At 50.9% G+C, this 21612-nt stretch overlaps 9 protein-coding genes across 10 annotated transcripts; 3 read left to right on the forward strand and 6 right to left on the reverse strand.

The window, feature by feature from the left end:
* Window positions 1-203: 203 nt before the first annotated feature.
* Window positions 204-1836, forward strand: PV10_04898 (uncharacterized protein). Its single transcript, XM_016369488.1, has one exon. It carries the CDS (start codon window positions 333-335, stop codon window positions 1665-1667), a length of 1335 nt encoding a protein of 444 aa, XP_016225276.1. The 5' UTR covers window positions 204-332; the 3' UTR covers window positions 1668-1836.
* Window positions 1837-1839: 3 nt separating this feature from the next.
* PV10_04899 (uncharacterized protein) lies at window positions 1840-3097 on the reverse strand. Its single transcript, XM_016369489.1, has 2 exons — window positions 2949-3097; window positions 1840-2835 (listed from the first exon to the last, which is right to left on the reverse strand). The coding sequence occupies exons 1-2, from the start codon at window positions 3019-3021 to the stop codon at window positions 2132-2134; spliced, it is 777 nt and encodes a 258-aa protein (XP_016225277.1). The 5' UTR covers window positions 3022-3097; the 3' UTR covers window positions 1840-2131.
* A 531-nt stretch (window positions 3098-3628) lies between these two features.
* PV10_04900 (uncharacterized protein) lies at window positions 3629-5471 on the reverse strand (the record flags this gene model as incomplete). Its single annotated transcript, XM_016369490.1, has 4 exons — window positions 3629-4325; window positions 4394-4579; window positions 4649-5306; window positions 5373-5471. The coding sequence occupies 4 exons, from the start codon at window positions 5469-5471 to the stop codon at window positions 3778-3780; spliced, it is 1491 nt and encodes a 496-aa protein (XP_016225278.1). The 3' UTR covers window positions 3629-3777.
* Window positions 5472-7330: 1859 nt separating this feature from the next.
* PV10_04901 (uncharacterized protein) lies at window positions 7331-9576 on the reverse strand. The gene is made up of 2 exons (XM_016369491.1): window positions 9157-9576; window positions 7331-9091 (listed from the first exon to the last, which is right to left on the reverse strand). Exons 1-2 carry the CDS (start codon window positions 9415-9417, stop codon window positions 8108-8110), a joined length of 1245 nt encoding a protein of 414 aa, XP_016225279.1. The 5' UTR covers window positions 9418-9576; the 3' UTR covers window positions 7331-8107.
* A 566-nt stretch (window positions 9577-10142) lies between these two features.
* On the reverse strand, window positions 10143-12348 carry PV10_04902 (uncharacterized protein). The gene has a single exon (XM_016369492.1). The coding sequence runs from the start codon at window positions 12196-12198 to the stop codon at window positions 10219-10221; it is 1980 nt and encodes a 659-aa protein (XP_016225280.1). The 5' UTR covers window positions 12199-12348; the 3' UTR covers window positions 10143-10218.
* Window positions 12349-13419: 1071 nt separating this feature from the next.
* Window positions 13420-14694, forward strand: PV10_04903 (uncharacterized protein; the record flags this gene model as incomplete). The annotated part of the gene is made up of 1 exon (XM_016369493.1): window positions 13420-14694. Exon 1 carries the CDS (start codon window positions 13471-13473, stop codon window positions 14692-14694), a length of 1224 nt encoding a protein of 407 aa, XP_016225281.1. The 5' UTR covers window positions 13420-13470.
* Window positions 14695-14850: 156 nt separating this feature from the next.
* On the reverse strand, window positions 14851-16592 carry PV10_04904. Of its 2 annotated transcripts, XM_016369494.1 has the most exons (2): window positions 16155-16592; window positions 14851-16057 (listed from the first exon to the last, which is right to left on the reverse strand). In XM_016369494.1, exons 1-2 carry the CDS (start codon window positions 16445-16447, stop codon window positions 15286-15288), a joined length of 1065 nt encoding a protein of 354 aa, XP_016225282.1. In that variant the 5' UTR covers window positions 16448-16592; the 3' UTR covers window positions 14851-15285. The 2 variants fall into 2 exon arrangements, with proteins under 2 accessions (XP_016225282.1, XP_016225283.1); XM_016369495.1 differs by having other exon boundaries at window positions 14851-16592.
* A 372-nt stretch (window positions 16593-16964) lies between these two features.
* Window positions 16965-18086, reverse strand: PV10_04905 (uncharacterized protein). Its single transcript, XM_016369496.1, has 3 exons — window positions 17801-18086; window positions 17704-17747; window positions 16965-17650 (listed from the first exon to the last, which is right to left on the reverse strand). Exons 1-3 carry the CDS (start codon window positions 17861-17863, stop codon window positions 17119-17121), a joined length of 639 nt encoding a protein of 212 aa, XP_016225284.1. The 5' UTR covers window positions 17864-18086; the 3' UTR covers window positions 16965-17118.
* A 205-nt stretch (window positions 18087-18291) lies between these two features.
* Window positions 18292-20921, forward strand: PV10_04906 (uncharacterized protein). Its single transcript, XM_016369497.1, has one exon. It carries the CDS (start codon window positions 18315-18317, stop codon window positions 20886-20888), a length of 2574 nt encoding a protein of 857 aa, XP_016225285.1. The 5' UTR covers window positions 18292-18314; the 3' UTR covers window positions 20889-20921.
* Window positions 20922-21612: the final 691 nt, after the last annotated feature.

Here is a 21612-nt window from a genome sequence, read left to right on the forward strand (position 1 = left end):
GACCACAAAACTCGAATTCAGTAGTAGTGTGTGACGAAGTGGGTAATGAGTTAGTAAGGACCGACGTCTAAGCCAGACCAATTACATCGCCGTAGGCGAACTCTTTGATCCTACACTCTCGGGAAAACAATAGTCCGTATTTAGGTCCATGATGGCATTTCAACTTTTTGTTTCTGTCCATCGGGGAACTTTTCGCGATCCTTCAAGCCGTTTGATACATATATGCATTCCACCACGATTTCTGACCCCGTTTAGATTTCAGCGCAATCACCCTCGCTCTTTCTTACTTGCGCCATTTGTCCTTTCGTTTTTCAAGACAAGATTGTTCCAGAATGCATCGCTCAATACAGAGATGCACGACATGTCGGGTATCTGTACTTGATGCATTTACTTCTTTAGCAGGGATCTCGATACCCGCGTCGGTATCGTCGACGGGAAGAAACGCACTCATCTCTCCGATCGCCAGATCCAGATCTGTTCATGTACCTGTATCACGACCATTTCATCACTTAATACGTTTGAACCAATCTCAATCTCAATCTCCATCTCCGCCACAGTCGGAATCTCAGACGACGGAAAACGAACCATCTCCAGACCTCAACAATGATATCTCATCCACATCCTCAACCTCCTCTTCCATACCCTGGTATCTCCAAGTCCCCGACCCAACCCCTCCCATCACACCCTTGACTCCTCAAGACCTGCTCCGACAAGAAATCCCGCCCTTGCCCGCAAACCCACCCTCGATCCTCCCCTCGATCCTCGACCACCTCTCCACTCACATCGGTCTTGACGACCTCATAATCCTCGATCTTCGAGACATGAACCCTCCACCTGCATTAGGATCCAATCTCCTGATGATCATCGGCACCGCACGCAGTGTCAAGCATTTAAATGTCTCAGCAGATCGCTTCTGTCGTTGGGCGAGGAAAGAATACAAATTACGACCGTATGCAGATGGATTATTGGGCCGGAATGAATTGAAGTTGAAACTGAGGAGGAAGGCCCGACGGTTGAGACTCGCGCAGAGTGTAGGCAATACATTGATGGATGGAGATCATAGTGCGGATGATGGGATTACAACGGGTTGGATATGTGTTAATATGGGCCAGGTGGATGATGATATTGAGGTTACTGGGACCGGGAACGGTGAGGGTGTTGCAGTATCATCGGTTGCTCGTGATGAGAATGGTCGCCGGGTCCTCGAAGATGAGAACGAGCAAGAGCTCGAAGAGGATGAGGAAGAAGAGTATGAAAACCCGCCAGGTCCCGACTTCGACCTCGACCAATCATCATCCGAATCCAGCACCCATAAATACGCTGGCTTCGGAGACAAAGACTCTTCCACACGAATCGTGGTTCAGATGTTCACAGAACTTAAACGCAATGAAATGGATTTGGAGGGATTATGGGGTGTGAGGAATACGAGGCTAGGTTTGAAGTCGAAGAAAGCAGATGTTGAATTTGGTGAGGGTGGGATTTGGGGTGAAGGTGTTGATGGCGATGAAGAGGATGTACAAAAGCCGTTTGAACATGTGGAACGGAATTCGAGGAGGCGGAGGAATAAAAGATCTACTGGTGCTGATGTTGCTGCCGCTGTTGATAAGGCGGATATGGAGAGGTCGTGGGATCAGAGTGCCGGTGTCAAGGGCGAGGAGCGAGTTTGAGTCGAGGTATACACGATGAAGAAAGAGGCAAAGGAGACGGGAAAGATCACTCTTCGTGCAAGAGACATGGGTGCCGCGAGGTGGTCGAAATGATGCTCGCTGGCTATGTAACAACAGCATATTATCACACTCTGTACATTTGGGGAATAGAACCTAGATTCATGGTTGGTTGGTTGGTTGGGTGTGTTTCATTGGTTTCATCGGTATCTTTCCCGTTTCGTTTCCTCCCGGACAGAAATTCGTCGTGGTCTCATGGTCTCATTTCGGTATCATCATCATGGAAATCGTAGATGACCTTCCTTGAAGATATGAATGTTCCCTCCCATCCCGCATCCCTAAACCCCGAATCCTCAATCTCCTCATACCTAGTACCGACCGACTGACCCTACGTCAGTGGTCAAGTACGGTGACCTCACCGCCCATGATTTCGTTGCTTCTGGTGTGCTTGTTTTCGACTTTGTGGTTCACTCGTCGAAACTCGGTCCCAACATGACCACACTGAACCTCAGTTCACGTCCACCAGCCTCTTCCTCTCTCTTCAAGAATGCCCCCACACCCAATTCTTGACCATGTTCACTCAAGACATCCTCGCCTTCTGCCAGAGTGCCTCTGAACAAGGGACCTTTTCTCCTCCCATCCATCTCCCACAAACCGCCGTTTGCATCCTTGATAAATGCGACAAAATGCAAGTCTACATCCTCTGAAGCATCTGGAGCCTGTGTATCGCCCATGGCCGCAGCGGTGGCGTGAGCGGCCTCCAATGCCTGACTGTTATATAAAAGATCTGCACGCTGGGTCGGAGCCAAGTTGTTTGCCTGGTCAAGCAGACCTTTCAACGAGGAACCTGGATCGATAAAGTTGACAACCTCTCCATTCGTCACCGCATGTAGCAGACCGATCAGGCCGCAGGCATTGTGAATGGTCTGTTTAAACCAGACGACGGGTTCGTTGGGCCCGAAGCCAGTGTATTCCTCTCGTGTGGCGTCTTCTTCTTCTCGGAATTTCTCGTACGTGGATGTAATGGGGAAGACGAGGAGGAGGGCATAGGCTGGCCGTGGGAGGAATGCCAGTAAAGAAGGGTCCGTCAGTGACCAGACGTCGTGGAACTGTAGCTTGGGCGATAGACCTAGCTGTTGAACCAGTGTTGTCATCACTTCTGGGTTATTCTCTGATGATATTTCATGTCAGTCAAGGCTCAAGCCATGAACAAGTAAATGAGCAAGTCAGTGCATCTGCTGCGGTGGACTCAGCCTGGTGCAGCAAACAAAGTTTGTCTCTTACCGAGTGGCACAAAGGCCCTGTTCTCATCGGCCATGCCGGTCTGCTGGAATGGGGCGAGGTTGGAGATGTCCATAAATTGGAACTGATCCCACTACTCTAGGTGTTATGCCAGTTCAGAATGCAAGATGCGGTCGTGGGCTAAGTTTCCCAAGTGATAAAGACAAAAGATTCTGTGGCTGCCTCCAAAGACGCGGGGCTGCCAGGCACCTCCTGCACCATTTGAACTCAAATTTCAGGCCGAAGAAATGACGTGTGTTTCGTCGGTTGGTTGGCAGCTGCAAGGTACCCTTCACGCCTTCCACCATTTTCACCACCAAAAAAGGGCAAGAGTGAGCTAAGTTGTATTATTAGTCAAAGACCTCTAAGCGCCATTGCAATTATGGAGGTTACTGGGGGGGTGCGAGGGGCCTCGGGCCTCTTAGTGCCTAGAATTTCTCCGTATAGCTTCTCGGCCCCTTGCCCCCAGGTATCCATGGGCGCCCACGACGCCTTGGATAACCATGAGCTTCTACTGGGGTGCCGAGGAAAGCGGCTTGTGGGTTCCAGCATACCTACCTATTTCGTACATTCGAAATATTACCGAGTTCCTTGATCATGTCCAAAGCCATTCTTCGCATCCAGATATATTAATAATCGTGGCACAACTAGACGTCAGCTCCATATCAGTGAAGTATACACACATTAGATTCCACTCTTGACAGTGGTCAACAAATACATCAAGTGAATCTAAACGAACCTCCCTCCCATTGAACATGAGTGAATGAGGTGGGATCATCTATCTCTACCACGCAAAAACTAAGACATGGTGATGGCAGTACTTTCCCAGAGCCTAATCCAACTTGGCAGGTTCAGCACCATCTCTCTTGACAGGAGACCCACTTCCACTCTCGCTGCCTGGGCCAGATCCTGTAAAAGGAACACCTTCATGGACGGTGCTCGAAGCAGGAGGATGGGAATCAACCATGAGATCGTCCCAATGAGCATCGCTGAGGTATTTGAAGTCCAATCCACGCAATTCATCCTCATCCTTGGCGCGAATGTGGCATCCTGGGATTTTGTTGATCACAAACAACAAGATACAGCTGATGACGAAACTCCATGAGGCGCAGGTTACGGCGGCCGCTAGTTGGTATCCCATCTGTATCCAGTTGTGTTCCCACCAGCCACCTGCGTATGCGTCGCCAGAGACCCCGTCCAAGGCTGGAACCCAAGAGGCGGCGAAGAAGCCGGTCAGGATATCACCCACGAAGCCTCCAACACCATGGATGGCAAAGATATCGAGACCTTCGTCGATCGAAAGAAGATGCTTGTACTTGTTGGTGAAGTAGCAGCAGCAGGAGGTCAAAGCTCCAATCAAAGCCGCCACGTACACCGGGACTGTTTGGTGATATTTGTCAGTTGCGTGTGTCCAGATTAGAGCGACGTCAAGACACATGTCAACTCACTGAAACCAGCCGCAGGAGTAATTCCCACCAGCCCTGAGATGATACCAGAGCAGAAGCCGATGATGCTAAATCTTCCACTGAAGTAGTATTCCAGCAGAGCCCAGGCGATGCCACCACCGCAAGCTGCGAGGTTGGTGTTGATCACGACGTAGATCGATCGCAGGGACAAATTGGCCGTACTTGCACCTGTCATGTTTCGTTAGCATCTGACAATCGAAATGTTTTGCCAGAGGCGGCTGGCGTGCAATATCCTACCATTGAAAGCGAACCAACCAAACCAGATAAAACACGTGCCGATTCCGACGAGGAAAGGGTTATGTGGCTTGGTGTGAATGATCTTTTGTCTCTCCTCCTTGCTGTGCTCGTTGAGTCGAGGACCCAGCATTAAGCTCCATGCCAGGGCAGAAAATCCACTAGCAATGTGCACTGGACCAGAGCCAGCAAAGTCCAAGACTCCAAGGTTGTATAGCCATCCACTGGGATTCCACTCCCAGTAGGCCAAGATGTAGTAGACAAATGTGGTCCAGCAGAGCAAGAACAACATTGAGGGGAACAAACGACCACGCTCAAGCATGGCGCCTGCCAAGATCATGGCGGTTGCAGTAACAAAGGTGAAGCCGAAGCAGGCGTACAGGAGGTCGGGAATGTCCGAATTTGCCAGCGACGGCTGAGCCAAGATGTTGTGGAAGGCGGCCAAGGACAGGTTCCCCAAGATTGGATTTGAGGTATGGGATTGATACAGACTGTATCCGTAAATCCAGTATTGGATACCGCATGCGCAGGCACAAAACAGAGATTGAAAGACCATAGTCAATGCCGCCTTACGCCTGTGCATGCCGGCATAAAGGTAGCCGATGGCAGGGGTGATCTGCCAGCAAAGAATTGTGCATACCAGGATCCAGCAGAGATCGCCCTGGACGTCAATGTTAGAATGGTTTCTGAGATGAAGCAGGTGCATGAGCTCTCAAGGAGGTTTTACCTTGTTGTATGGGGCATTGAGATCCTGTGTAATTGGATCACCACCCTGAGGGTTTTCGCTGTAGTCGGGCCATTCTGTGATTGGCACAATCTCAGACATGATGCAGTGATGTTGTTACAAGATCAACCTGCAGTTATATGGCCAATACACCAAGATTAAGACCAATGGCGGTCTCGATGGAATGAGAACAAGAGCGGACGGGGGGGGGGGGGGAAGAAAGAAGATGTCTGAAGATCGCGCCCAGGCAGCCAACATATATCTAGAAATATGCAACACGATAATCCAACCTGGCCCTGTCGCAAAGGGTGGTGAGATTCATGCTAAGTGGTTGTCGGCCATGCTGAGTTGGAAGCCAAGAGATAGACACTGATAGGCCTAAACCCCAAAGTAGAAACCTAATCCTGAGGTGTCCTGATCGCCCAGGCTAATCTGCTGTGGAACGTGGCAAAGGCAAGGTTTTGGCGGACTGATGCATATCTGAGATCTGGCCCAACAAGATATCTAGTACTCAGCCACAGCAGACTATGACAATCCACTATAAGGTCACTGTCTTTGAATAGGTCACAGTCATCGAGATCTGGCTATGGTAACTGGACAAACTCGCGCACCGCAAAGACTGGATGCTTACTTTGTCTTCCCCGGATTAGGCATGACGGTGGGGGGTGGAGCAGAGCATTCTTAGAGATCGCCGTGGACCTCTAGGCATCGGACAGACGGAGTCAACTTGGCGCAGAGCTTAGAACTCGACAAGAGCGCGGTGCAACATTAAGGGCAATGGCTCCAATCTCATCCAAGCGGATCGCGTTAATGTTATGGATTGGAATGTCACCGCGACCTCGAAGCTGGTTGATAGCGGATGTATTGCTGTACTCGATTATTCAAGTCAGTCCTTATCAGTGGAGCAGGAGTGCCAAGGCCTTGGCATCAATTCCGCCAGCGAGGCTGAGCATCCTGACTGGACAAGACCTGAGCCGGTCATAGGTTGAAGATAGGAATTGGTTCATGAAGGACGTTCCAAGATATTTGGCCGCAGCTTGGTGCCACCTTGGCGCCACCTTGGCGCGGCTATGGAGCGGGATCCTTCTCCAGGAGACTCGACGTGCTCGACTACTGCCTCGTGCTGTGCGAACACGTCTGGTGAAACCCTCAAGATCGATGTCATCGGATGTGACCACATAATCATTTGCCGATTCTTAGTTTGGTTCAGCAAGCGAAGATTGATATGTCGAGGTGGTCGAGTTGGTTGGATTCACCCCCTAGCCTCCGGTCACCAGCATCAATCAGACGACTTATCTTGGAACTTGTTCGTCATTGGTGCTTGACTCGCAATGAGCACAGACATGAGATGAGCGTGAGCACCAACGCCAAAGGTTAGATAGGACAAGGAGACTAGGAGGAGATTCGTGTTCGCCGGTCCTTTAGAACTTTCGAGATTAGCACGTGTTGGAAACGTGGCAATGAGGCGTCTCGCGCATTATTGTCGGATCTTTCGGGAAGGTTGACCTGAAATGCTATTGGTGATCTGGCATATGATATGATAATGTACCGAGTATTATTAGTGAATCATGATCGAGATTCCTTGCCAGGCCATTGCCGAGGACTTGCAGCAGTGGCACTTCCGGTACTGCTGGGCCAGGTTCAACAGTGTTGGAATCGTGCCTATTGCATGGACGGAAACGCGAATGATGTCCCTAGATTGCAGTCCGTCCTACGACACGTCGTAGACTCGCACACATAGACCGAGCTGCATCAATCTTATCACCCTGTCCACATCGTTGTCACATTTTTGATAAGTTAACAGCAGTGCGTCGTTTACCACATGGCTAGACCACGGCTCGTGAGCCCTGGTTCATGTGGGCCGGGCAGCCTCCCGTTGCAGTTTGGCATGTGAGCCAAGCTCGTGGGTCGCGGGCGCTTATACTGTGGCCGAGGGAGCCTTTGCCATACATTATCGACACATTTGTCCACCCACACTGGAAAGGGTGGAACCGATTTCTTGCTTCATACATTCTCATTGCTCTCCAGATGGTCTCATGAACCTCAGAGATAGTGCGTATTGGACGATGATATCCAAGGCCACTTGTAGCCACTGATTCGGGTACAGAACAAGATCAAAGGAGTTGCTGCCGACAAGGTTCTGGGTCGCTTTCCCAGACTGTCAATTTGTACAAATTTGGTAAGTGGCAAGTACAGGGTTGCTAACAGGAGTCCAGCAAGCGTGATAAGCTCGCAGCTTATGTATATACATCTCGTTCGTGGGATTTGCAGCGACGCCCCGTATCCAATTCAACAGGCGGTAGTCCTTCCTCAATATCGCGTGCTGCCTCGACGTTGCGATGTTCGCAAACTCATTCTGCTGCGAATATCTGTCCCTAGAGCAGGGCTGCTGGAGTTGATCATTGTTCCTTTCTGTGCTATGCTAGATCGATGGCTTACGACTGATACACCAACCGAATTGGCTGGTGGAGTCGGTAAAGTGGTCAAGTTACCATTCAAAGAAAACAAGCCTCTTCAATGGCCTTGTTGCGGGCATATCAGAGCAGACTTCACATAAGCGGTTGCTATGTGTGTGCTCTTCGTGTCATTATATGGCATAGAGATATTTGTCGAGTCGTGCCCTGAATGCCTTGTTTGGGGAGGACCTCATATTCACCTGATAGGTGATTTGTGTGAGTCTGGATTGGGCCATTTGTTCACAGGTGTGAAAGTGTACAAGATGGCAGGTTTGCGTTTGCTCAGTCAACCCCAAGCAACCACTTTCCTCGCTCCCAGACATAGAAGCTAGTGGCTGACATTGGGATGACTTTGACATAACCGATCGAGAGGCCGACAAAGAAGCCTCTCCAGCCTCTTTCCATAAAGATGCGCCGGGCGGTTTCGGCGATGCTCAACCTGTGGCCATCACCAATTGCGCCACCAACTTGCATCCGGCGGCGAATGACTTCGAGAGGGTAAGAGGCCGTTTGGGAGACCAGGCCGGCCAAGGCACCAGAGATCAACTCAGCTGGGGCAGTGAGCGGTACGCGTTTATAAGTCTTTGTGGTAGCCTCTGTGCCATCGCCCGCGGCCGTGTTGCTAGTCGCAGAAGACCGCATCACGGTGTAAGGGGCCAAAACGGGATGTCTGAACCAGTCACCAATTGTATCGTGTGTCAGGAAAGACATGCCAGCATAAGGGAGCATGCCAAGGATGGTAGGGGAAAAGCCACGATAAAAGTTGGCCAGACCCGTCTTAGGAATTGCCTGAGTCGCAATGTTCGAAGCAGCGGCTATCGAACCGTTGCCTGCTAACGCTTGAGGCTGGGGAGGGTGTTCATGATAAATCTGCCGACAAATGCGAGCTAGGGAAGAGCGTGAATCTTGTTTCGTTTCGAAAGCCAAGCGGACACGGATGACCTCGAGAGGATAGGTGAAGAAGACGGAAGTGACACCGGCCAGTGAGCCTGATAAAAACCGTCGGACTGGGGTTTCATGAGCTTTGTTTGGGATAATAATTGCTCGTATCTGTTCATAAGCCAGGAATTTGATGCTGGCATAAGGAAACACGCGCAGAATGGTGGCAGAGTGGCCACGGAACAAGCCGCGGAGGCCCGACTGGTGATTGATGTCACGCATTGCAGTAAAGACGCCAAACCAACTGCCAGTATATTTTGCGAATTGGGGGTTTGAGGCTTGGAAGAGAATCTTCACACGATCGAGAGGGCCGACGACTGTTTTGGCCTGCGTTGTCATGTCAGTACTGGTGTAATTTCGCAGGATATAGGATGGCACGCGAGTAAACTTACCGCACATCCTGCCAATCCTCCCGCCAGTCCTGTGCGGGCGATGTAGTCCCAACTCCTCTTATCCAGCCGGGTAGCCTGCGGCGAGGGGGTTTTCAAAGAGGCCGCCCGTGTCACCGTGGTATCATCGTTGCTGAAGATTCTCTGACTCGGTGCTCGAGGCACGGGCTCCTCGAGCAACCGAGTAGAAGGGGAGCTTTCCATGACGGAAGTGTGTGATGATGACGATGTTGTTGCTGCATTGCTCGAGCCTCGGGTAGGCATCGACAATGCGGTCGGCAATCAGGGCATGTTAAGGTGGAAAGATATTGTCATGCAAATGGCGACGAGTAGAACATGCAGAAGTGAAGAATGCCTGCGACGTTTTGAGGCGAGGGGCAAACGATGCAGAATGTCCAGAGCAGAATAATTGGAAAAGCCCGGCTGGCGGCCAGGGTCAGCAGTGGCAGTTTAGCAGGAGCAGTAACAGTGGCAGTCACAGTGGTCTGTGTACGAAGAGCGAACACGGCCCGTTGGCCGATCAAATCTCGGGCTTGGATTGTGCATTGCCAGGCAGGCACGGCAAACGCTGCACTTTCACTTTCCATCCTTGGCTTGTAGGCCTCGGATATTTCCCCTCGGATCTCGAGGGAGAGTCAAGACTCTGAAGACTGGGGCCAAAAAGTGTGGGCATGTCACGGGGTCTGCACCAACAATCGTATTCCCCCGAGCACCTGGTACATAAATTTCTAACTCTAGCTTCTAATTCCGGAGGCTCTGTGGGGTGGCCGAGAGCCCCTCGGCCCCCGAACTCCCCAAGACAAACGCTGGAACCTCCGGAATCGCCTGAATCTCGCCGAGGGCCAACCGCCAATCGCCTATTACAATTCTGATCAAGCCCTCGGCCTCATCCGGTTACTCGCGGCCACATTTAGATACTGTATAGCCAAGTTCACGTCGAAAAGGGTCACAACTATATATCACCGTCATTCTCACGGCACATATGTATACTCAATACTAATTATGTCATATCGCTAATGCCTGAAGCCGGACCTATGCTATATTTCTATATTTTTACACAAGACATTACTTTTGCTCGGTGGTGGTGATGGCATTCTCTCGCATGGGAGAGAGATTGGTGGTTTGTAAACTCAGGCGGTGCCTCTGATTTCGTCCCGCTGTAGACATCGATGTTGACGTCAATGTCGCTCTTCGAGATGGCTGCGCCGTAGCTGGTGGAGTACTGCTTGGTGCCACACTGGGAGAAGACGCTTCTGCCACAAGCGGGCCACCTGATCGTTGTAGTTCTGAACTCATCGCGCGAACGTGAGACATCCGCGGCATTAGTGCCTTCTCGGGACTTCTTGACCGTGTACGCGTTCGTGTCGTTATGGGGGAGAGATTGTCAGGAAAAGTGCTGGTGCCCATCCAGATGCTATCATTACGGCGTCGGCCTTCTGCTTCCCACCAGTGCGCCTGCCGTTTGGGGAGCGGAGCTGCTTCAGTTGCCAGTGCTGGCGTAGGTTCTGCCTTGATTTTTTTGTCGGGACATCGTTTTTGCACAAATGCTTTGCTTTGGCGCTGCAGAAATGGAATCGAGAACTTTGACCTGTCGTCCACTTTTCTCCACGGCTTCTCACGCCATGAGAAGAGCACACTGTCAACGAACGCTTGCAGTGCAAGAGCTATCGTAGACAGCATGGATACCCAGAAGACCGGGTGATCAATGTAGTATTCATCATAGTTCATCGCTTGAGCCACAAAGGGGAAGCTCCACATGAGGATGTATACCGCTGGGTAGATGAAGAGGTAACGCAGTTGCTTCCGGATCGCAGCACGTGTCTGCTTGAGTTGCTCGTTGTTCGCTCCCAGGCTTGAGGGGTGGTCACTACGGGATCTAGAAGAAGTTATAGCCTCTTCTGTGCCCTCGTGCTTCACCGTTAGGCCGGGAGCTGGCTGGGCGCTGCCTCTGGCCAATTCCTCTGTCTTGAGATTGTTGGTGGAGCCGCGACCTGAGGGCACCTGGGTCTCGTCAGACCACAAACTGCCGTATCGCGATGGAAACGTGGCCACATCTTCTTCCTGGACGGGCTCAACAGAAGGGGTCGGCAGTGAGGCCGGCGAAGAGCGTGATGTGATAAAACTGACATTGTCCCAAGGCGCAGGAGGTGGAGCTACAGGATCACTGTTGTCTTGAGATGACGGTGGTCGATTTGTCGCAGGAATTGGTGCCGATGGTGTGGCTGAGTCTTTCCTATGCGCCAACGTTTTGCCTTCCACATCCTGTGCATTGGATCCATTAGGCCTCTGGTTCGCATTCCCGAACGAGTTGGAATCGTACGAGGAGTCGGCCTCGCCAAGGTTCTCGAATCCTCGGAATTTGTAGTGTATGTAAAGGTAGATCCAGACATACATGAGGATGATGAGGGTGATGATGATGTAGCGCGGAATCCACGACAAGGCCAGCCGGTACCAGATTGGTCGTTTGGGAAGGAAGCAGAAAGTTCCAGCGGTGACATAACCATCTCGAGTGTTGACAAATGGTATACTAGCTGCAATCACGGGCGGTCCTAGCCACAGCAGGTAGATCCAGTTCCGCCAGGGATACAATCCTCCCTCGGCTGTACGAGTGGCACTGGTGGGCTTCATGATGTAAATGATCGAGTGTAGAGCGATGATGAAGATGGCCATGTCGGAGGCCGCGACGGCGAAGAAGAGGAGGAAGCCAGAAGCCTGGCAGAAATTGGAGGAACTCGCGACAGGGCCACGACTAAAGATGACCACGGGGAAGAGAAAGTACCAAAAGGCTTTGAATGTGTCGCTGATGATCAAGAACATGACCAGACGGTGCCGGAAACTTCTTCTCATCAAGACGAACCATCTCAACGTCACCAAGACGGTTAAGAGACTGATGCATGCGCATGTTAGAGAGACGATATGAATGGCTCTGATTTGGTCCGCGCTAAATGATCCTCCGGCCTTGGAGTCCAGCAAAGCTGCACGCTCGAGGAAGTCGTCCACCGATGGAAAATCGGTCCTAACTGTGTCACTTGTGGAGTTGGACATGTTGCTCTGATGAAGGGCCTGCGATCCTGACACTACGCAGGACGTTATCGAGGTGACATTCCTAGATTCGAGTGATGGTATCGCGCTCCCAAATAAGTCCGCAGCGTCGTAAAGGGTTAGCCAAAGATGCAAAAGGGAGGATCAGATGGTCATAAGCCAGGCTGAAAGCAGATATGGCGACTTTGCAACAGCGAATGTAGGGATTATGGATGATCTCGCGAGCAGAGTAAACGTGGGTGGGTGTGTTCAGGCAGATGGGAGGAAGAACCAGCACAAGGAAGGGAGTATAGCGAACAGGACAACGGGCATAAACATTGCGGCACAAAGGGAGTGGAGCTGTCAGAAAACGCATGAGGAGGAGAGTGACCAACTCTGAGCATTGAACGGTACGGAGTATGTGATATTTTTGCCTCGATCAGCACCGTGCACACTGTGGGGAGGATGTTTCCGGTAGCATGACGGGTAACAAGATCTGCATGCATCGGGGTTAGCAAGAGTACTCCGTAGAGGGACGATTTGAGAAGGTTGTTTGAGATGGATCGACATATGTCGTGCTTTGATCTGGGAAGGACGCATTGGTGCGTGCAGGGTCCATCTTGAAGTCCATGCAGAGAAGCTACATTCCACAATGGGAGAGGTGGATGGAGGTGGATGAAAATGGCACGAGAGGGATTGGAGGAAAGTAAGGCCGCCCTCGGCCAGCCTCACCCGCCGCCTTCCCAAGGAGAGGAATTGATTGATGGACTAGCCTGAAACAGGACAAGCGTGGCATCGCTATGACAGTACGGAAGGTGCTCTGACAACAGGAAGGGTCCTCTCAATATTGTGCGCTGACATCCCACGGACCTTTTCCATGCCCATTCACCCCATTCACCTCCTACTCCGTACATCACGCTTTTCTTCTCCAGAATACCCATATTCTCGCTCCATGCGCACCCACACGCCTCTTCTGTACATGCTTGGCGAGACAAGTTTGGTCCTGTTCTCCGCTCGCATCGCCTACTAGTAGATCCTGAGATCTCGCTAATCTCATGCTCTAGACTCGACGTGGTCCATCTTTCCGCGGACTTCGCTTACACCCAGTTTTTCTCGAGACCCTCATCTCATTCTCGTGGCTAATTTTCTCAATTCATTACTGTTTTCTAGAGGCAAGTCACGGGGCAGAGCTGTGGTGTACTCCATCTCTACTTCTCAGCTCTGGTGGGCATCTCTGACTTCATCAGGCTCCTGCACCACCCAGCCCCAGCGTTTGCAAACGGGTGAAATGCATTGATGCCAACTCCCTTCCTGTTCCATAACCCCGACTATAGCATTGTTCTCCTTGATCTTCCCTCTTCGATCCAGCATGCCCAACAGAGTCAATCCAGGCTGGCCTCCACTCCAGTCATTGAGATCCCTTACCCCAGCAACGAACCTGGGGAGCAGAAAAGAGGCTCTCTCCTTGCGGCTCTATCAATTGATGATCAGGCCCTCCACTCATCATTACAACATTGCATCCGTGAGGCTATAGCCACTCTTCAAAAGGACTATATTCGCGGCCAAAACGGCAATTGGCACGTGCCTCGCCCTGAAGTCTCTCGACCTAATAAATGGCCACGAGAGTTACCGGCAACCCAGGCACGAGCCTCGTCCGGCATTTGTCACGGCTTGAAAAACTCTACTCACGGACCACTCCAGCCCTCGGTGGTGCCCATGATACTGTCAACCACCGAATGGCGCACCGTATTTCCCTCTCTTCAGGCTCTGTCGGGCATTGTTATTCACAATCCCCCACTCCCTTGGCCACGGACAAGCCTTATGTCCACCGATGAAGGCGAGTTTGTCATTCCTCCCGAAGCCACGTTCATCCACGCGACACTTGGATCCGGTCTACAGAGTTTTATCCATGGCTCCCAAACGCTTTTCGCGCCTCATGTTCCATTATTTGATCTTATATTGATGGACCCGCCTTGGACGAACCGTTCGGCACGTCGCTCGAGCCATTACCTCACAGCGCAAGACCAGCCAGTTGATCCATTCGACCAGGCCGTGCATATTGTGCAGCGCCACCTACAAGATCCAGGCCTGGTGGCAGTATGGATCACGAACAAAAGTTCCATTCGACACACGGTGCTAGACCGGTTTCGGACCATTAACATGGCGTTGTGGGAAGAATGGGTCTGGGTCAAAGTAACAAGTCAGGGGGTTCCCGTGACCCAATTAGATGGTGTCTGGCGCCGGCCCTATGAATTATGCCTTATTTTCCGTCGAGCTAGCCAGCCTCCTGGCATGACGACGGTTCAACCACGACGTCGGGTCATTGCTGCTGTCCCAGACCTACATTCACGTAAGCCCAGCCTCAAGCCGCTTCTGGAGCAGCTGTTGCCAGATAACTACCAAGCGCTTGAACTCTTTGCCCGGGGTTTGACGGCAGGCTGGTGGTCATGGGGCGATGAGGTGCTCAAGTTCCAAAGCATGGACAATTGGGTGCAGGACGACGTGGCTCGTCTAGAGTAGGCTTAGGGCCAGGAAGTGGATGTCCAAACTCGGGGCGCAGAAACAGTTCCTGTTTCTTTCCAGGCTATAGAGTACAAACTTTCTTGTTTGTTCCCTCCTTACCGACCGATCTATCCGGCCCTTTCTTCTTTGAATTGAGTCTCGCTCTACAACCACTTCTTTCGCTTATCACGATTACCTCTTCCTTGATAAGCATGTAAAATATGGGAATATGATGGTATGATGATATTTGATGAATATAGCCTGGCGTGATCATGACGACAGGTCGACCCTGACAGTAGATGATATGATATATGGGAGCATATGTCTATACAGTGAACTGGTATAGATATCCATCCTGTCAAATTTCTGCTGAGGGACTTGTGTGACGGTGACAGTTCCGAGCCCTGACCCAGCTCTACCTCGCTCAGTTAATTTCGCGTGCAGCGATGAATGCGAGCGAAATACGCGAATTTGGCGTTGAGAACAATCCATGATCGCATTTGCCGGCTTGAGCTTGGTCTTTTTGTCTTCGTCTTGCCCAGCCATCCTAATCAAAAGGAGCTGGCTTGTATTACCCCGGAGACGGAGTCATGGGATGGTGGGCGCAGCTTATTCTCTGCCCAACCTCTCGCCCTCATCCCAAGTCATCTCATGAGCGGGACGGTACTTCTCCGACCCATTCGCATCTATATACTTCAATTCCGGGTTCCGCAGCGTATCATTGACTCCGCCCAAACTGGTATATCCCTGATCGTACATGGCGCAATACTTCAACGGAGATCCATCCTCGAGGTCCTTGAGACACGGAGAGCGTAAGAAACACCAGATCTCCGACAAATGCCAATCAATGACCGGGTGAATGCGCATAAACGAGGGCCAATTGTGGTCGGTCGGATCGAAATGTGTGAGATGGCCTCCATGCGGGTCGGTGCGCCGAGTACCGACAAAGATGGCGCGGACGGAGGGATGGGAGTCAAGATAAAGGGCAAAGGCGTCGCGGAATGAGATGGTGGGCTTTGGCTGTGTTGGGGCGGGAATCTCGTGAGAAGTCGTCGTCGAGGGGTCGAGTTTGGGTGGTGGTGTAGTGAGTGGTGGGTTGGAGTGGGAGCGGTGTTTTTTGTGAGGTCCTGGATTGGTGGAGATATGTGTGAGGTCTAGATGATAGAGACGCGACGAGTAGTCGACAAAGGAGGAGACCGAGGGAAATGGGTCTGGTGGTTTGGCGTATATGGAGGGAATTGTTTGTGGAAATGAATCGGATTTCTTTGTCTGAGGGCTGGAGGATGGTCGGGTGTAGTGAGAATGTAGAACGGCCAGATATATGATCAACAGTACGAGACAATCTTTCCCGCCGTTATAAGATAGAGAGACATGCTGAAATCTAAAAGAGAGGTGTAAGACAGGGCGACAGAATATGTTACACATGATCTTGGTGGGGGAGGGAGGGGGCCAGGGCGCAGGGAGAATCGCTTTCTTACGAGTATCGATCCAAGGCCTCTTCAATGACCTGCCAGGCCACTCGCGTTTGCTCTTGAGTGGTTCGAGTGATGTCGTCTGGAGGCGGGGACGACAAGAAGGCAGTGACTTGTGCATGCAGACTGGCACAGACATCTTGTAACGTGTGGGAGGACGAGGATAAGACACCAGTTGATGGTGAGAGCGGGGAAGATTGGGAAACTGGCATTACATCGACTTCTCCACGACCAGTAACAGACGGAACAGTGCCATTGGTCGTGGGGGCATTGGGCGGCAGTGATGTAGACTTGGTCATAGTGTTGACATGAATGAGAGAGTGAAGAAATGGCGGAGGTAAAGAGAGGTGAGAGGGGAAGTAGAGAACGTGGTTGATGTTGCAACAGAAAAGGCAGTCGTTGTAACAAGAAGGCACTTCAAAAGGCGAACAACGTGAATCAAATTAATTACTATTTCGGAGTGAAAGTCGGAGAAGCAGATGGATCTTTCATCATTGGATTAAATCCAGGGACTTCCGAGACGAACCCGTTGATCTTGTCTTACTGGCTGCCTGAGACTTCCACCACCAACGACTTTCCGGTGGCTGCCTCGCCTGATCCCCACGACCGGGGCCCCTCGGCTCGAGATGAGAGCCCGAGGCGCCCGAGGGGCAACCCCCGCGGCCGAGGGGGCTCCCACCACTTATGAGGCTCAAGGTTGAAGTCTGGGTGCCTAGGTACCTGGATGAGAGCCTTGCTGGTCTCAGGTGACTACGGAGTACAGGTACCTCTACCTAGTAGGTAGTACTTTTAAATATAGTACTATAGTACTATAGTACTCTATGTACCTAACATACACAATAAACGCCGCCCATGTCATCTGATAGGCAGCTTAGCTCTTCCCTACCTAAAATCAATGCCATTATTCCCTTCTATCACCATAGAACACCATCCGTTTAATCTTGTCATATTTTCGCAATGCCTTTGTTCCTCATCCCAGAACCTTTAATTTCTTCTTCTTTTTCCCATCCTCTGCCTTCTTACTTCCCTTTTGAAAGTCACGCCAACTCCCAATCCGTTGCTCACGAGTATTCTCCCATTCTTTCTCGTGATCTCGTTTCCGCTTCCGCTCTTCCAGTTCCGCTTCCTCTTTAGCCTGTTCTCGACCTTCCTCTTGCATTCGAGCCTTAAGCTGTCTCCGTCTTCGCGCTTCCGCCTCAACTAGAACCTCTACCGTCTTCTTTCTCCATTCCACTTTGAACTCATCTGTTTTCAACTCTTCCGAGTCCACTGTATACTTGTGTTGTCGGATCAGTAGTTGGCGGGCATCCGCGATACACTCGTCTAAATGTTGACGCTGTTTCTCATCGAGAAGAGCAGTTTGTGCCTTTTTCAATCGGTCAAACGCTTCTGGTGCTTGAGGGTTTTTGGTTTTGTCCGGATGGATCATGAGTGACTTTTTGCGGTAGACAATCTTGATGTCCGACTCTGGCACACCTGGTTGTAAATCTAGCACGGCATATCTTTTGCAGTTAGTATACAGTACATCAAGTGCGTCAGCATGAGCCATACTTACGAATCAAGTTTAAAGGCTTTGAGAATCCGGTCAATCTCAGCATCCTGTGGATTCGCTTGTCAGAATCTGGTACAATGTGTCAAGCAGTTGAACTCACCTTGTCATATTCCTTGGCTTCTCTCTCCAGAGTATCAAGGGCATCCGTCTCATCATTAGCCATGGTGGGCTTTTGGTGTATCTCTTACCACTCTGAAACCGTGCCTGAATTGCACGAGACACTGCAAGATCGTAAGGACCACCCCCGAAAGGCTTTCTGTCCCGAATAGGTGAAGAGTGTCAAGTAGTAGTTGTGGGGTACTGAGATGAGCACAGGAACTCTCAGATATTTTACCACGTCTTCAGTAGAAAAGTGTACATAAGTCTTTCGTGAAGCGAACTGCGACTGCGCCTTAGACTTGCTGCGGAGTTGTCTGGCGGCGTGGTAAAAACAATAAGGCTGTCGTATCCCAACTAGGCATGTTTGGCGACAATCTTCGAAGCCTTACAAGGGAGATGACTCAGCAAGGCTCTCTCCCATCTTATCGATAACGATTTTCTTTTCAACCCCAAAAATCACTTTACCTTTGAATCGTGTCGCCAAACTTCAATGTGAACCTAAGCCTCTGCCCACAATGGCGTCTAGGGGAGGCCGACGTGGGCAAATGAAGCCTATCAAACACTCAGAGCGCCCTCGTATTCTCAAAAGAAAGAGACAAGAAGAAGATCTCGAATCCCTTTCCAAAAGAGTCTCCGACCTCGACTCTAATGGCCCAGCCTTCGAGAACTTCTCAGACCTACCTCTTTCTCAAGCCACTCAAGATGGACTGAAAGCGTCACATTTCACCACCCTGACTACAATCCAATCCAAAACCATTCCTCTCGCCTTGAAAGAGTCAGACATACTCGGCGCGGCAAAGACTGGCTCTGGCAAAACACTTGCCTTCCTCATCCCCGTCCTCGAGAATCTCTACAGGAAGAGATGGACCGAATACGACGGCCTCGGCGCCCTCATCCTATCTCCAACCCGTGAGTTGGCTATCCAGATCTTTGAAGTTCTTCGAAAAGTCGGCCGGAACCATACCTTTTCTGCCGGCCTGGTCATTGGGGGCAAGAATCTACAAGAGGAGCGGGAACGACTGGGTCGTATGAATATCTTGGTAGCAACACCCGGTCGCATGCTCCAACACATGGATCAAACAGCTGAGCTCGACGTTGGAAACCTACAAATGCTGGTCCTCGACGAGGCGGATAGAATCATGGACATGGGTTTTCAGCAGACCATTGATGCTCTGGTTGAACATCTTCCTCCCTCGCACCAGACTCTCCTTTTCAGCGCTACACAGACCAAGAAGGTGTCTGACTTGGCCCGGCTCAGTCTCAAAGACCCGGAGTTTGTCTCAGTCCACGAAACTGCCGAAAGCGCCACCCCGTCAACTCTACAACAGAATTATGTCATCACTCCTCTTCCCAACAAACTCGACACTTTATGGTCCTTCATCCGCGCAAACGTCAAGAAGAAGATCCTCGTCTTCTTCTCATCTGGAAAACAAGTCCGCTTCGTCTATGAGTCCTTCCGCCATCTGCAGCCTGGTATCACTCTCCTCCATCTGCACGGCCGACAGAAACAGACTGCCAGATTAGACATAACGACAAAATTCGCCAATTCACAGTACGCATGTCTGTTCTCCACCGATGTGGCGGCACGTGGTCTCGACTTTCCCTCAGTCGATTGGGTCGTGCAAGTCGACGCGCCAGAGGATGCAGACACTTATATCCATCGAGTCGGGAGAACCGCCCGGTTTGAACATGAAGGTCATGCCGTCTTATTTTTAGACCCGTCTGAAGAGGAAGGCATGTTGTCAGCTCTGTCCAAAAAAAAGGTCGAGCTCGAAAAGATCAATGTGCGAGAGAAGAAGATGCAAAACACGGTTCGAAATCTGCTACAGAACATGTGTTTCAAAGACCCCGAACTGAAGTATCTTGGTCAGAAAGCATTTGTGAGTTACACGAGGAGTATCCACGTGCAAAAGGACAAAGAGACATTCAATCTCAAGGCGTTGGATCTAGAAGGATATGCGTCGAGTCTCGGGTTACCTGGCACACCGAGGGTGAAATTCATCAAAGGCGAAGACATCAAGGCCAAGAAGAATGCGCCGAGGGCTTTGATTGCTGCGTTGGAAGGTAGTGATAGCGAAGGCGCTGATGACGACGACGGAGTTGACAACGGTGATGCTGATGGCCAAGGAGACAAAATCGCCAGCAAGAAACAGGACAAGACCAAGACAGTTCGAACGAAATACGACCGAATGTTCGAACGACGCAACCAGGACGTGCTGGCACCTCATTACGCGAAAATGATTCAAGACGATGAAGATGACGACCAGTCCGACGGTGATGGCCAAGTACGTACTCGCCATCAATCTAAATCAAAGACCATCGACGCCAACGCCAACGCCGACTCCGACTCCGACCATGACTTCCTATCCGTCAAACGACGCTTCGAAGCCGGGGACGCAGGCCTCGATCAAAACGCCTCGGTCTCTGAAACCTCCACCTCCAAACCCACTCCTCAAAAGGTCACCCTCACTGACAACCCCACCGCCGCACCCCTCACCATCGACAGTAACCGGCGCGCCAAACTATTGTTATCACGCAAAAAGCTCCTTAAATATAAAGGCACCGGCACACACCAAACGTTCGACAGTGACAGCGACACACCTAAGGACCACAAAGCATATCGCGACGAAATTGAATTTTCAGGCCAAGGCGAACAAGGAGTGCGGCGAGAAATCATGCAGTTCAGAGATCGGGAACGAGATAGGGCGGCGGAACAGGATGTGGTGGATAAGGAGGTGGCGAGGGAGAAGAGGAGGGAGAAGATTGTCAAGAGGAAGGAGAGGGAAAGGAGGGCGAATATGGGTGATGCAGATAGTGATGGGGATGATGGTGGTGACGATGAGGGGGTTAAGTTGATTCCTTATGTGGAGGATGAAAGTAATGAGGAGGAGGAGGCGGTGGATCGCCAGGCTAAAAGACCTAAGAAATGGTTTGAAGACGCTTCTTCAGGAGAGGAAGAGGACCAAGCAAAGACGAAGCCCAGAAAGTCCAAGAAACCTCGTCGTGGTGTGGCACTCGATCGCGAGGATCAGCAGCCGAGGACTCTTGAGGATCTCGAGGCTCTTGCGTCGGGTCTATTGGCTCAATGATGATCGCCGGTAATCTTTAGAACTACAATACATACTACTGGTAGACTTGGAGAGGTGCGCCTACTTGAGCGTTAGGTAGGCAACCAGACTTAGCTACATATGTATGTTCTCTCGGGATGAATCGTGATGAGTGAATTATTATAATTATTACTACAGTACATGTGTATGTTAACCTAACCTAGGTTAGGCACTTAGCCTCTTCTCATGTAGCGAGGCTGAGAATTTGATAGTCGTTGATATAGGAACCAATTCCCGCGTTGCATTTGTGTTTCCTCATGAGTCGCACCGCCAACATTGAGCATTGCAGGTCGACGGCGGTACCCACAACCACAACCACTTTATCCAAGTGTGTGGTCTCCATGGTCATCCTGAACATTCGCTCCAAGTGTTGAAAAGAAAAGTTCTCCCGCAGTTGGCCCAGCCGCGGCAAAAGTCAGGCATTCGTCGCGTAATGCCAGAACAGAGTTGATGCATGATGGATATCGTACATTTGCTGGGTCGTATTCGCTTTCAATTGCGTCCGTACGACTCTGAATCAATTTCTCTGTTGGGTTCATGTTACACCATTGTGAACACTCGGGCCCAAACTCGTCGCCGCTGCCATTGATTGGCCTTGGCCAGCCAATGTTGAATGCGTAACTGTATTAAGTATCGACATGGAAAAGAGTGAAACTCCTCGGCGGCCTGTATATTTCCGCCAGTTGCAATAAAAAATGCTTCGTGT

This window comes from Exophiala mesophila, assembly GCF_000836275.1.
Source record: "Exophiala mesophila strain CBS 40295 unplaced genomic scaffold supercont1.3, whole genome shotgun sequence".
NCBI classification, from domain to species: Eukaryota; Fungi; Ascomycota; class Eurotiomycetes; order Chaetothyriales; family Herpotrichiellaceae; genus Exophiala; species Exophiala mesophila.

Excerpts from the sequence above, each read along its gene's own strand:
- PV10_04898 (XM_016369488.1), top strand. The coding sequence starts at position 333 with ATGCATCGCTCAATACAGAGATGCACGACATGTCGGGTATCTGTACTT.
- PV10_04899 (XM_016369489.1), bottom strand. The coding sequence starts at position 3,021 with ATGGACATCTCCAACCTCGCCCCATTCCAGCAGACCGGCATGGCCGAT. Across the intron at positions 2,836-2,948 it reads CAGGGCCTTTGTGCCACTCG|AGAATAACCCAGAAGTGATG; the intron begins GTAAGAGACAAA and ends AAATATCATCAG.
- PV10_04901 (XM_016369491.1), bottom strand. The coding sequence starts at position 9,417 with ATGCCTACCCGAGGCTCGAGCAATGCAGCAACAACATCGTCATCATCA. Across the intron at positions 9,092-9,156 it reads GAGGATTGGCAGGATGTGCG|GCCAAAACAGTCGTCGGCCC; the intron begins GTAAGTTTACTC and ends ATGACAACGCAG.
- PV10_04902 (XM_016369492.1), bottom strand. The coding sequence starts at position 12,198 with ATGTCCAACTCCACAAGTGACACAGTTAGGACCGATTTTCCATCGGTG.
- PV10_04904 (XM_016369494.1), bottom strand. The coding sequence starts at position 16,447 with ATGACCAAGTCTACATCACTGCCGCCCAATGCCCCCACGACCAATGGC. Across the intron at positions 16,058-16,154 it reads GAGGCCTTGGATCGATACTC|ATTTCAGCATGTCTCTCTAT; the intron begins GTAAGAAAGCGA and ends CCTCTCTTTTAG.
- PV10_04905 (XM_016369496.1), bottom strand. The coding sequence starts at position 17,863 with ATGGCTAATGATGAGACGGATGCCCTTGATACTCTGGAGAGAGAAGCC. Across the intron at positions 17,748-17,800 it reads AAGCCAAGGAATATGACAAG|GATGCTGAGATTGACCGGAT; the intron begins GTGAGTTCAACT and ends GCGAATCCACAG. Across the intron at positions 17,651-17,703 it reads AAAGCCTTTAAACTTGATTC|ATATGCCGTGCTAGATTTAC; the intron begins GTAAGTATGGCT and ends TAACTGCAAAAG.
- PV10_04906 (XM_016369497.1), top strand. The coding sequence starts at position 18,315 with ATGGCGTCTAGGGGAGGCCGACGTGGGCAAATGAAGCCTATCAAACAC.